At 36.0% G+C, this 14,799-nt stretch overlaps 1 protein-coding gene across 1 annotated transcript; it reads right to left on the bottom strand.

Moving 5' to 3' along the window:
• Nucleotides 1-9,294: 9,294 nt before the first annotated feature.
• Nucleotides 9,295-11,253, bottom strand: LOC121745502 (60S ribosomal protein L19-1-like). Its single transcript, XM_042139439.1, has 5 exons — nt 11,096-11,253; nt 10,338-10,460; nt 9,768-10,081; nt 9,595-9,653; nt 9,295-9,501 (listed from the first exon to the last, which is right to left on the bottom strand). Exons 1-5 carry the CDS (start codon nt 11,205-11,207, stop codon nt 9,477-9,479), a joined length of 633 nt encoding a protein of 210 aa, XP_041995373.1. The 5' UTR covers nt 11,208-11,253; the 3' UTR covers nt 9,295-9,476.
• Between the last annotated feature and the right edge of the window lie 3,546 nt (nt 11,254-14,799).

Here is a 14,799-nt window from a genome sequence, read left to right as displayed (position 1 = left end):
TAAATATACTCACAAACACATCTGAAAATCACTCTTTAACTTCTTATCTAATTTTAGTTTGACTTTTTTCATCATAGTAATTTTTTGTCTAAATTAATCAGCTTCGGTTTAATTAGCTGTTATAAATTATAGAGGGTGGATCTACTTCGGAAAGTGAATAAATAATAAAACTAATTGCAATTATAAATTAAGAAAATGGTTTTTTACGTTAATTCTTTGTTATTAATAAAAGAAATGTAAAATAAAAAATATTCCTTCGCTAGAATTTGATGCAGTCATTTAAATATATTTTGCATTTCTTTTTATTCGAAAACAGGGGTATTTAGTGGCACAGTCATGGAATTTATATGATTTTATACAATTCCAAAGATTCTTTCCATAAACATAAGAGCATCCGCAGCGGTGCTCGCCGGTAAGGACGGCATATGTGCCGCTAGCGCGGCTGATCCTGCTCGCCGATGTGCTCTTGCCGCTGGCATGGCGCTGCTCGATGCATCGAGCACGTCCATGTTGTTGGCAATTTTGTTTTTTCTTTTTCTTTTTTTAAAAAATCGGATTTAATTTTAAAAAATCTGAATTAAATAAAAAAAATATTTTCCCACTTCCCAATAAATTATATCCGTTTTTTCCCCACTTTTAATTTATTTTTCAATTTTTTCCCCAAAATTCACGTTTTCATCTATAAATACCTCCACTTCCACACCAAAAATTTCACACCACACTACACAATTCCCATCTAAATTCTCTCATCTTCTCTTATCAATTCTCAATCTTTCACTCTTACTTACAAAAAAATGTCCGGCTCCGGCGATCACCCCTCTGACTCCCGCGGTTGGAACCCCGAATGGTTCGGCTCACAACCATTTCCTAGTTCGGAAACGCAATTTTTGGCCCCTCCTCAAACCCAAGGTTCTCAAGTTCCAGGTGGCTACCGGCCTTACCCGGTGGACGACCAAGATGCCCCCGATGGGCGATACGGGTGGGCACTCGAACCCAGATCGGGAGGGAGCGGCGGCGGCAGCTCTCAAACTCCTCCTACTCCTACTCCTCATGGTGTCCGCACCCCGTACACTCCGGCGGAGATGGATCAATTATTCAAAGCGTATTTGATTATCTTCAAAGATTCGGAGATATGCACGAACCAAAGCGGGGATAGGTTTTGGTGGCGCGTCTCTCGCCGGTACAATGAAAACCACCCGGTTGGAACCATCGAACACAATGAGAGTATGGTGCGCAATGCCATATTCAGAGCTAACGAAGAAATCCAAAAGTTCCAGGGGAATTACCTCCAGGAAGAGCGGTCAGCGGGGAGAGGTAGGAGCGAGCTCGACATCATCAGTGCCGCCTTGACGACCTACCAATCCATAAATTACAAACTGTTCAAGTACATCAGTGCTTGGCAGGAGGTGCATGTGCATCCGAAGTATAGGGGAGACGTATCATCCTCCTCCAGCTCCTTCAACTCCTCCAGCAAACGGTCGAGGTCGGTATCCCTATCCGACGCCGGTGAGGATGAGGTGGCTAGCCAACTCGCCGGAGCTAATTTGGGTAGCCCCGACGCCGGCCCGAGCAGTTCCCAACGCCGGCCGCAAGGAAAGAAGAAGGTGACGACCAACCGCCGTCACGCCGCGACTCCATCTGCCCCCGCTCCCGCTCTCTTTGTGCCACCTCAACCCCCCTGTCACGACCGCCCATACTACGGATAATAAAACGAGGAGGTCGTGACCACGAGAAAGCAATAAAGGACAACATTTAAAGGACGACAGTTCATATGAAGGACCCAATTAACTTAAGAAGGAGAATATTTTAGTTCATTGAAAAGTTAAGCAACGGATTTTAGTTCAAAATACTTAATGTCATAATTACAATATCAAATAGTGCGGAGATTTCTAGCAAACAATTTTTCAAAGAAAACAGCGGAAAAATAAATATCAAAAATCCAATTAGCTCCTAAAAGAACATTTGTTTTTGTTTACGAAAGCCATTTCAGAGTAACGAAGGAAGCAGCGGGTTAAAGTCTCAAAGTATTTGACAAGACAAAAATCGTACGAAATAAAATAATTCTTGCGTCACAGTTTCAATAATAGCAGCGGAAATAGGTTATCAAGAGAGTCATAGGATGACGCCTATGTATGAGGACACAACGCATCCAAAATTCATAGGCCGACTCAACATCCATCGCAACATCCCGCTCAACCTGCACATAGGGAAAACATATGCAGGGCTGAGTACTTGTTGTACTCAATGGGCTCATGCCGAAAACATTTTAACAGTTATGTCATCCATACCAGTGATCTCGAGTTTTACATGTAGTTAAGAAATATCATCGAGAACATAAAAACGTTTCATAGACTGACCAGTCAAACAATCTCCCCATTTTCTCATAAATCCATCAATCAAAATCATCATTCCACAGTGCGACGAAAGTGTGGCCACACTATTTGCCCACGAGACTGGCCGACTAGCAAGGACGGCTCACGATCCCACCAGTGTACACAGCTGGATAGGGTTTGCGGCCCTACTCAGACCCGAATTCGTTTCACAACACAGCCATATAGCCTAACGGAGCAAGCTCAGACGAACTAGACATCAGGCAACAATCTCATAAACAAAAACAACATGGCATGACATAACAAGTTAAACAACCCTTATAACACCACATCATATTTTCGAAAGGTAAAGAGATTTGTAAAAGAAAGCCCACCTCGATTGCTTACAAACACGGTTCACAACTTTATTGAAATCCTTGCTCTTCGTACCCACATACGCACAACAACCCTTATAAACATTATAACCACATAATACAACACAATCAGTTTTCTATCAACACGTTACTCATGCATGCCCTATCATTCCTTTCATCGTTTTCTTAGATTGCCCATCCCCAAACGTTCATCAACAAAAACGAAACGAACACTCAAGCATACATCAACGTGTAATACATAGACACATCATAGGATACGTTTCTTATTCACACATGTATCATTTATCCACTCAAAACTTGACAACAAGTATTATTTTAACATGACAGAAATCTGGCAGAACTGCATAGCCGTTTTGTAAAAATCATTAAAAATCCATCCGACCTCCGTTGGGGCTTAAATTTTATCAAAACACATTAGACACAGCAAGGATCATCTAGTTAAAATTTCACATCAAAATCACATCTTTAGGTCGGTCAAATCAAAAACGAAACTCACTGGACGAGAATACAAATTCTGACAAAACTGCGCAGTTAATTTTAAAAAATCATTTAAAATTCATATTTTGTCAAAAGAGGCTGAAATTTATACACAACATAGAAGACATCTCATATTTTACTCAGTTAAAAATTCGTGCCAAAATAAGACCGTTTGGTGTGTCAAACACACGTCGGAATCTACTGTCTGAACACCACAGTTTTCATACTTCACAAATTCGAATTAGGGTTTATCTATCATTCATCCAAACACATATATTCATGCTTCCAACACATAACCATGCTTCAAAAAGATCTCACAACCAAGTTCTCATATATTCACATATCATTCACCAACGAATCATCCACAACCTCACACATACACATACATAAACACATATCCACATACTTTCTCATGAAAAACATCAATCCCAACCGATTAATTTTTAGATCTATGATTTCTACACTCACTATATGCATGAGGGGATCAAGAAACATGGGTTCAATGGAAAGGATGAGAAAGAGAATTCAAATATACCTTTCTTGTTCAAAAACAATCGGTAGGAAAGATAATGGCGAAAAATATGAGGGCTAAGGTTAGGGTTCTTTTAATTTATAGTCTATGATAAATCCCACAATTAAATAAAATAATTAAATTATGGGGGAATAAAATAAAATCCCATAATTAAAAATGAAAGTAGGCGTGTGGAATGAGAGAGATCAAGGGAAAAAAATACTTAAATCCTCAAATCAAACAGGAATAGGATTTAAATTTGGTAAGATATGGTAAGATTTAATTGGATTTTAATTCAAGGAAGGAAATAAACAAGATACCAATTAAATCCACAAAATAATTCATTCTCCTAATTATTAGGAGATTTCAAAAATCTCAAGGGATGGCATAATTTGGTTTGGATTTAATTTGGATAAATATCCCAAAGCAATTAATTAAATCCAAGAAAGAAAGTATTATTTCCAATAAATAGGAGGGCCGAAAATTTCAAATTAAATGGCTAGAATGATTATGCATGATCCCACTTAATTTAATTCACACATTGGAAGCTTAATCACATTAACTCACATAACCCACAACAACTAATTTCACATAATTAACTCAAACAAATAGAGACTCAATTTTCACAAAAGAAATTCTCATTCAACATCCACATTAATTAAAATAAAATAAGCCATCAAATAAAAATAAAAAAAGTCACAATTTTCGGGGTGTTACACCCCCACCAACTCGTTGTGGACCCTTTTGACTCAACTCAATTTGGCCGATAGGTCAAATATGACCCCCGAGCAACTTGATTCACATTTGGCAATGAAACTGGGTCTCCGAAGAACATTGGGGATAGGGCCAGAGGAATAGTCTTCCACGGGGGTATTTTTTAGCCTTTAATTATGTATTTTTTATTTTTTAGGATTTTAATTATGTAATTTTAAATTTTTAGTATTTTAATTATGTAATTTTTAATTTTTAGTATTTTAATCATGTAATTTTTATTTTTTTTGTAATTTGTAATAGTATTCCGGATATTTTTAATACATTTTAATATTGTGGAAATATTTTTATTTAAATTGAATAATAGAATGGTGGGACCCTTGAGCATGTCCTTGCGGAAGAGCATGAATGTGGGTGTTGTGCTCTTGCCTAAGAGCAGAGAGTAAAAAAGTAATAAAAATGGGTCTGAGCCAACATCCGTGCTCTTTGGCAAGAGCACAGATGGGGATGCTCTAATACCATCAAAACTTTGAATATAAGCATAAACATTGATTGAAGCTTGATTTATAGAATGGGGACAAATCATATTTCTATAAGGGTAAATAGATTGATTTATAGAAAAAAATCATAAAGTTTAATCAAATTTTGATCTATCTTATAATTTTTAAAATTGGCTGATTATATTATAATTTTGATATGTTTTTTTCAATTGTCCCATAGTCTATGATTTGAAGAAAATTATATAGTATGATTTTGTCAAACGAAGAATATCATGCGAACGAACAGTTTAGTTATTCAAACGACGTCATTTAATACACTTAGTCAATCATGTCGTTAATTTTTACATTATGTAAGGATTATGTTGATAAACTCAAAAATATAGCATGATGTAATTTTTTGCTATGAGACACTTCATTTGATATACTCCCTTCGATCCACATTACTTGAGTAACTTATTTTTTGCACTTGTTTTAGGAAAATATGATAATAAATATTTAAAGCGGAGATGAGTAATGTAAGAGAATGAATAATGTAGAGAAGACTCTTCTCTACATTATTTTTACTCTTACTTTACTTTTTCTCCACTTTAATTTTTTTTAAATGACTGTGAAAAAGAAATGCCTCAAGTAACGTAAGAGAGAGTATGTTTTATAAAAATTAATTTAAATAGAGAATTATGTGAAATTTAAAATTAAGAGATTTTTTAGGAAAGAAAAAAGTGATTAGCTTTAATTTGTTACGTGATTAACCGCTATATTTTTCTATGATTATTTTTTAATATTTCCAAACTTTTGTAATGATATGCATGTTGGAATCATGCTTGGTCAAACGACTTTGACTAATAATAAATGTTACAAGACATTTAATTTTGTGAAATTAAATGCAATAGCGTCGATCTACGTTCCGAGTAGATGACCGTAGTATATTCATTTTCTCAAATCCAATTCCCGATGAGTGAGAAATAATATATTAAAGTTGGCCACAATAAAGCTAGAAATGAGCTATGAGAAAAACTAAGGGATTAATTAACTAAGTGTTAATTATCCCACATCGGGGATGATAAACTTCTTTGATGAAGTATTTAATAAGATGAATTATTATGTGTAATAATTATCGTGGAATAAGATGGGTGATAGAGCCCACACGCGCACGCTCCGCCGTCCGCCCGCGAGCCACGCACCGTGACCCGTGCACCGGGCGTCGTGTGCCTTGGATCTTGGCAACTGGTATTTGGGTGGTCTTTGGGCTGCTCTTTAGAGCTGGTCGTTGAGCGTGGTTCAAGCCCCACTTGTTCTTTTTAGACCACCTCAAACTCCACGCTATCCCCGACGGACCCCGACTCATGGTGGTCCTGGTCCACGTCATGTCCCCGCTGGACCCCGACGCATAACGGGAAACAAAAGGTCCCCGCTAGACCCCGACGCATAACGGGAGATAAAAGGTCCCCGATGGACCCCGACGGTCCATGGTGTATCCCGTCGTGTAGTGTGTCCAAATGCGTCGTGTCTCTTCAGCTCCCAATGGCTAGTGCACCAGTCAGTAACCCACGGCGGTTACAGTCAAGCCATCATGGCACACATAATGGCTGCTGACTCTATCAATGCCCAATGGGTGGACTTGGCCTATAAATAGGCATTCACTCCATGCATTGCATACGATTGAACACATTCTTGCATACACGCTCTCTCCCTCTCTGCATAATCTTCCCTTCAAAGCTCTGCCCTCGCCTTACTCCCGTTCGTTGGAGCTCTGCTGCTAGCGGTGCTGCTACTTCAGAGACGAAGCCGTTTTATCTTTGGGGACGACACGCCAAACCGAGAGCACTACCGGGGCGTATCTCGTCTTGCGGAAGGAGGACTCCTCGACTTTGCCTACAAATTATATCTACGGTTTATAGTTTCTAATTTGTTATTTCAATTCAGTTTATTTCCGTTTAGTTTCTCCGTTCTTCATTGGGTTGTATTACGCTCGGTTAGTGTATCTTTGTATCATAGTCAGTCATCTAAAACCAACAATGCACACTTCACGATCTTCGTCATCCATTTTCTGATGGCTTATAATAGGTCTTAGTTATGTCTAATAAAATCAATTTTGAACTTAGTGCATATGGTATTCCATTTGTTCCATGTTATTTGAGTTACTTCTATTTTGCATTCGTTTTGAAAAAATTATACTCCCTTCGTCCCGCACTACTCGCACTTATTTCCTTTTTGGGCGTCCCAAGTTACTTGCACTCTTTCCATTTTTAGTAAAAAATTTCACCTACAGCCGTCATTTTTTACTTTCCTATACACTCATTCCTTAATCTCCGAGCCGAAAAGGAAATGAGCGAGTAGCCCGAGACGGAGGGAGTACTAATAAATAGTTGAAGTGAGAGCGAGAAAAGTAACAAACATAATACAAACGAGAATACTCTCCTCTATATTACTCTCTTCTTACTTTACTATTTATTCACTTTAACTATTTATTAGTATTATTATTTTTTCTTAAAATGAGTGAAAAAAAATGAAATTAGTCAAAGTAACGTGGAACATGGAGTATATAAATAAGTCTATGAGAAGTGAACATACGAACCTTTGCATGACTATAATAATAATATAAGAATATAAACATGAACATAAATGTGATTGAACAGAATTCTCGTTGACAAAATGGAAACGGATTTTAATTGTTCCTTACTTATCTAGTTTGAATGGAATTATAGTGTTAAATGATAGTTGCCAATATTGAATTTGGAATCTTGAACAAACTAATGGTAAAAGTTAAAATTATATTCTTTATATTTTATTCTTTTATTGTAATATATGAGGTAGAACAAAGCATATAAAAAATCTTTGATAGTATAAGGAAATTAGTAGTAAAAGACTTCTGAAATATAATTTCTAAAAGAAAGGAAATATTTGTATTACTTGTCTAAAAATTTTAACTGGTATTTTTTTGTTAATCGAAAATAAATTGCATTTTAACATTCTCAAGTTATCATGCTTTATCCAGCTTTGGTAGTTCAAGTCAAATGTTCCACCATTTTGAGATTTAACTAAGTGTTCAGAGTTAGAGCTTAGAAATGTAGTTATACATTATACTGTATTTCATTGTATTTTCTCTTCAATATTATACTTTTTGTATGCAGCATAAATATGTTGAATTAGCCGATGCTACAATTAAAACTTTACAAGTAGGCCACGAACTTAAAGTGAAAAGACAAAAAAATGATTGAGTGTTACTCAATCATCTCCTAAAAATAGATCAATTTTGAAACGATACGAGTTTTAATACGCATTCTATATCTATACTAATATAATGAAAAGAGTTATAAGATTATTTACACGATTGCCCAGTTTTCAGGAAAATATAATCATTGGCTAGAATAAAAAGCAAAAAGTTATTGGTCAACACCTACACAATACAAAATTCTTCGCTTCACATATAAATTTTGAAAATAATGAATAATTTATTATTTAAATTAATTTTTGTCAATGTACAATTTAAAAGTCTCAAATACTAGATTCAAAGTGTTTAAATCGACATATGGGTCCGTATTGATTTGGCTTCAAACTTCTCCAATTTTATCGGTTGGTTTCAAATTTATCCAATTTTATCTATAGAATAAATAGTACTCCGTATTTTGTTTCAATTATATTATTTATTTAAAAAAAAAATTGAGATCTAGTACATAAACCTTTATTGTAGTACTCATATTGACTATTCGTCCATGTGTTCAATATTCCGTTTTACCTTTAGTTAGACTATTCATACAAAAAGGTTGAAACCTCAACTCTAAAGTCTCCCACGTCCCGGTCCGATAGTATTATAAGAAGTGTTAAATCAATGTACGCAAGCTTGCATATAATCTTAATGCTAATAAAAACTCACTTCAGTTATGCTAGATGTTCAAGCAATGTAAAGAGTGGGCTTGTTTCAGCAACAAAAAGTATGTGCACTTAAATTGCAATTTTTTTTTACCGAGACAATACAAGTTACTAAGTTGGGTTATAATGAAGTATTTTGGTCATGATAAAAAAGCAAATATTTAGGATTTGAGGAAAAATCATTTCAAAAAATAAGGAATGATGTAAATGGTTCGACATTAATTGGCTTTGAGAAAGGAAGAACAATAAGTCAGACTATAACATTCTCAAAGGGTAGACGAGTTCACTCATCCTGATCTAAAGGCGTGCCCATAAACTGATGGATCGCTCGGAATGCCAAAACCAACTCTATTTTGAACAACTCCAAGTAATGGAAAATTCTTGTGGATGATTGGCAAGAATAGTACACTCTCCATCAGTGAAATATAGTCACATTTAGCAATTTTGCAATATCCACAAAAAATAGTCTCATTTCTAAAAAGGATATTGATCCCTAAAACCATAAACTTTGGGCCATGAACTTTAAAATTGATCTAGAATATCACAAACTTTGTCTAGAATATCACAAACCATAAATCCTTGCATTAGAGAGCATAGTTATGTGATGACGACAAAACAATTTAAGATACTAGTTGTGATACTAACAAAACCATCGAGAGAGCGTAGATCACTACCATGAGCACAAAAGCGGTCATCTGAGATCTCACTTCTTAGCCTTCTTAGTACCTCTGCATCGCAGATAATTTTTAAGGCTGTTAGTCAAACTAGATTTCATGGTAATAAACCAATTGCAATGGCAAATATACATTTCAGTCACTTACTGAGATGTAGGGACAGGAGTGGCCGCAGCCGGTGGTGGTGCTACTTTCTCCCCCGGTCCCTGAAATCATACAAGAAACAATTAAGAAAATCCGGTGTAGAATGCTGCTTTCTAATATATGTGCTTGTTCTAATACATGAGAGTTAGTAAGGAAAAAAATTCAATCAATGTTACCTGTGCTAGTCGTTCTTCTCTTCTTGCAAACTTCCTTTCCCTGCTAGCTTTGTTCTTAGCTCGCTTAGCCTCGAACTGGTCAGACAGCGTTTTCTCCCTAGCCTTCTCAGCCTTAGACTTGTGGATGCTCTCCATGAGAACACGCTTGTTCTTGAAAACATTACCCTTCACTCTCATGTACATGTCATGGTACATATGCTTGTCAATCTTCTTCGCCTCCCTATATTTCCTCAGCAAACGTCTTAGCACTCTCATTCTCCTCATCCAAAGAATTTTTGTGGGCAGCCTTGCCTCCCTGGTACCCTTTCTTTTACCTGTATTCATTCAGAAATTCATAAATATTTATAAACTACAAAAGTAAAATAGTAATCTGAAGTGGGTTAAACCAAATGAATCCATTCTATGAAATCCATCTTAATATAGAGTCTCGACACCATGCATGTTGACATAAAAAAGAAAATGGAATGGGAATCTTTAGACTTTTAATCTAATTAACGAACAGGACCCTCAATTAACTTCAGAGTGATCCGAATATACATTAAATGCTAGACAAGAAGTGCAGGACTGTACCATATCCAGAGTGACGACCCTTCCTCTTGGCCTCTTTCATCCGACGAGCCCGTGATCGTGAATGAATCTTGGTGGGCTTCCTGATAATGAAACCATCCTTGACCAGTTTCCTAATGTTTTGTCCTACATCAAAAAGGAAGAACATCAACTACAAAACAGAGCAATGAAATAATCACTGGTAGAAACTCATTATAAATGCTAGGAAATTAAAAGATTAATAGTGAGTAGAACCAAAAAACAGACGATATATAGTGTTAAGAGTAATGAATAAAATGGTATTTTTTCATTCAAAGAGATTCAGCTGATTTTTAGTCATAATATAGACAACAAAAATTAGGTCAGACTCAAAAAAAAATCTTGACACGGCAGTAGAGCTTTCACTAGTTTGTGCTACCGATCTGAACAAGCTAAAGCGTTTCACAATTGCATCCAGAAACACACTGATACATAATAACCGACTCTAGGTAAAATACGAAGCATAACTGACCGACATATCAAAAAGCTAAAAGTTTTACACAAATTATTTGCAATCCGAAATTATCCAATGAAAAGTTTATCAAACAAGCTCAATGAGATTAATCAATTAAGCGATGAACCAACAACAAAAAGTGCATTTCCATCTAAAATAATCCGAAACATATGAAACCCCTCACAGTCATTAATATTAACATCCAAATTTTAAATTAAGCATTCTGCAGCTAGACATAGCGCCAATAGAAACAAATCGCACAGATCGCAGAAAAGGTTCGAGAGCGTACGAGAATTAGCCATGGAGATTTCGTTAACTTCATTAGGGTCGAGCCAGACCTTGCCCTTGCCGCACTTGAGGACGCTGGCGGATAGCCGCTTCTGCAGCTTTAGCGACACCATTTCTGTATCTCGCAAAAGGAGGAAAAGTGATGAGCGGAGAAGATGCAATTTTATAACGCGATGGATTAGGGTTATGTAATATAATTGGGCTTTCATTTGTGAAATTAGTTCGAGTTTAAATAAAGTTTGGGCCTATATTAATTGGGCCTTCTCGATCTACATTTCTAATCATCAGTCCATGGGAATACGTTATTTATGCGTATTCTTAGGCGTGTATTCGGTCTGCAATATTGTATCCCGAGATTAAATATGTAGTTTGTTTGGTTAATGAGATTCAATCCAACAATTCAATCCTAGATAGATAATCATAAGATAATTAGTCATAGCTAACCTTTATTCCTAAAATAATCTCACAACTCAATCCTAGATTATATCTTGGTATTCTTTTATTTTAGAAACCGAACACCACCTTAATTTACACTTAACATTGTCCACTTTCAATCTTATTTTAGTGCTAATAAAAAATATTACAGCATTTATAAACACTCCTTCCACTTGCCAACGAAAAGCTTATGATTTTACTCAAAAAGAAATGGGAGATTTGCAATAATTTATGACTTAGAGCGTGTTCACTATGTAAGAATTGGGCAATTTTTTATCCAATTGAAGGAATTATAGTTGTTCACCTTCCACTAATTAATTATTGGGGCACTTACAATTGAGGTGGGATCCGCCCTGTTCATATCAATTGAGGAAGAATTGAAATCTTGCCTTATAAGTAAGATTTGTTTGTACATTGAAAAATACATCAAAAAATATACCTGGCTTTACACATTTGCCCTACCTTTCCACTTGGAGGGATAAATTTGTCAATAAATAATTCTATTAGGTCAAAGTCTTTATTTTGGGTAATATTTTGGCCAAATCAAGGATACTAAACAATGGGGAAAAGAATTATATATGTGGCTAATTATGGCTCAATTCTTGGAAAATTTAATTATCCAAATGTTAAAAATGAAAATCTCACGGCCTTAGTGGTTTAAGAAATGGGACTGAGTTGACTATAGAATTGAGAAAGATGTGGAATTATGGGAAGGGTTGTAAGTTTGGCGATATGAAGTCATAAAAAAGTGAAGAGCTGTAACTCACACCAGCTTGGTTTTAGACAAGACACGAGACGACAGATATTTTTTGATCAACAGAAAGCTCGTTTGGTGCAAGCATTGTGATTAAATAAAATAGGAGATTGAAACATTATAAATGGATCGAGAAATCCCCCGCATACATACAAGCACCAAAAACATTCATTTCACACTCTGCTCATCTCATCCACCGATCCCTACTGTATTTTCTTGGCAACCGAACACCACCCTATCCTATTGTGGATAATGCAATAATATAAGGTGGTTCCATAATGAGAATGAAAAGTGGCTGCTAGGGACAGGCACAACACACAACTTAACGAGACAATAATATGCATGATATCATGCGGTGACATTGAATAGGGGAAGTATAGGCAGATATAGAGAGAAGTGTGAACAAATGAACTGACATTATATGTTATGATCCCCACTACTTCAGCATTCACAAGCATATGTGTTGGGGAGACAAGATTGCCATTAACCTGGAAATAGAGAACTTCTGACAGTTTTCACAGTCAGAAGGTCCAAGAATTGATCATCTTCAATCCTTTTCATCAAAATTTGGTTTTGCCTAATGGAATGAGGAAAAATCATGAGTAGGTAACAAACTAATTCTGAAAAAGGCATGGGTACAAAACATTGTTGGATCAGTGAAAAAGATATCGTTGCAGCACAGCATAGCAAGCTTGGATATGGCCGACCTTGCCGGTGAGCTTTCTCCTTGGGTCACGGTTGGAAGGTCTGAGGTGAATGAAGAGAAGATATGTGTATTTGTGAATTGATTCGAAAATGAGGCAAAATGGAGATGTTTAGGTAAATTCAGAGAAATAATGGCTTTACTCACCTATGCAGATACGAAAACTCAAGATTTTGGAAAGATTGGTTAACTAAAGAAATGGGCATTAATTCACCAGGCCTTGGCCTAATTCTCGGGCCCATTATAAATGAAAACTGACTAACCAAACATGTGATAGCTATAGATAAGGCCCAATTAGGGAGCCTAAATAACCAACCAGACACATCCTAAACAATAGTAAGTCAAGTTTAATAGTTTGTGTGTATTTGATTTACAAGTCTTGCAGCACTATACGAAGCTCCGGAGCCACGTCTAGTGTTATTATCGTTGTAGAGATCGAGATCGAGATCAAGGTCAATGAGATTTATGTCTAGTAGCACTATACAATGCTTTGGATGCACACCTCATGCATGGCTTGAATGCCTTGCAACACTAATACTCCCTCTATCCCATTTAAGATGACCCCTTTTATTTTTCACACGTATTTTGAAAAAATCACAATAAATAGTTAAAATAGAGGAAAAGTAAAGTAAGAGAAAGAATAATGTAGAAGAGAGTCTCTTCCATATTATTCTCTCTCTTAATTTATTTTCTCTCTCTAACTATTTATTAAGCTTTGGAGGCATACCCGATGCATACCTTGAATGTACTTTTTGATTTAATATCACCTTATGTCTTTTTGAGCTAAAGTATTTTTGAATTAGTATTGTTTCAAATCAAGATATTTGGATTGTTTTATCAAATTATTTGTGCTAATTTAGTCTTGGAGAAACCAGAGTATAAATATTCCCTTGAATGATAAAAAAAACTGAACTATTGTTATCTAGCCAAATAGTATAATAATACCCGGTAGGGGTGTCGAAACGGGTAGCGGGTAACGGGTAATTCCCATCCCGACCCGATACCCGGAGGATATCGGGTACCCGCTACCCGACGACAATGGGAAACGGGTCGGGGTCGGGTATTATAATTTTGGATTTTGCGGGTAACGGGTATACCCGAAATACCCGATTGTTATAGGATTAGGGGTTTTTAATTTATAATCAATTAATTTGAGCATTTTAGTTTATGTAGAATTTATTTTCTAAATCTCCTCTTCAGTATTCTATTCTACATGCGTTTCTTTCATTTTCTGTTATTCCAACCCACAAGCTAACATATATCGTGTATTTTATTTTTTATTTTTCCATTCTATTTCATTCATGGATACAAAGTAAATCATGATCTACACCGCGGGTACCCATTTCGACACCCCTAATACCCGCCAACATGATCTACAATACATAAGGTGTCAAAGCTATTTTATACTCATCAAAACTTTTTAGTAATCCATTTGCCCGCCATTAGGAGTCCCTATTTACTGATTAGTTTGTCGGTCATTAGGAGTCCCACTTCATTTTTTCTATAAATAGGTACACCTCATATTCAACTAACTCAATATTTCACTTACATTTCATTATAAAACTATAAGTAATCTACAAAAATAGGTCTTACATTTCACTATCTTCATTAAAACATATGTCGAACTCAAATGAGACTCCTAATGACGGACAAAGAGAGTACTAAGATCCTCGAATAGATACACAAAGCAATACTAAGATCCACGATAGATACACAGAGCAATATATGAAATACTCCCTCCGTCCCGCACTACTTGCACTTATTTCCTTTCTGGGCGTCCCAAGTTATTTGCACTCTTTCCATTTTTAGTAAC

This window comes from Salvia splendens, chromosome 8 (assembly GCF_004379255.2).
Source record: "Salvia splendens isolate huo1 chromosome 8, SspV2, whole genome shotgun sequence".
NCBI lineage: Eukaryota > Viridiplantae > Streptophyta > Magnoliopsida > Lamiales > Lamiaceae > Salvia > Salvia splendens.
The sequence above is the reverse complement of the archived record's forward strand: the minus strand, read 5'-3'. Positions and strand labels throughout refer to the sequence as shown.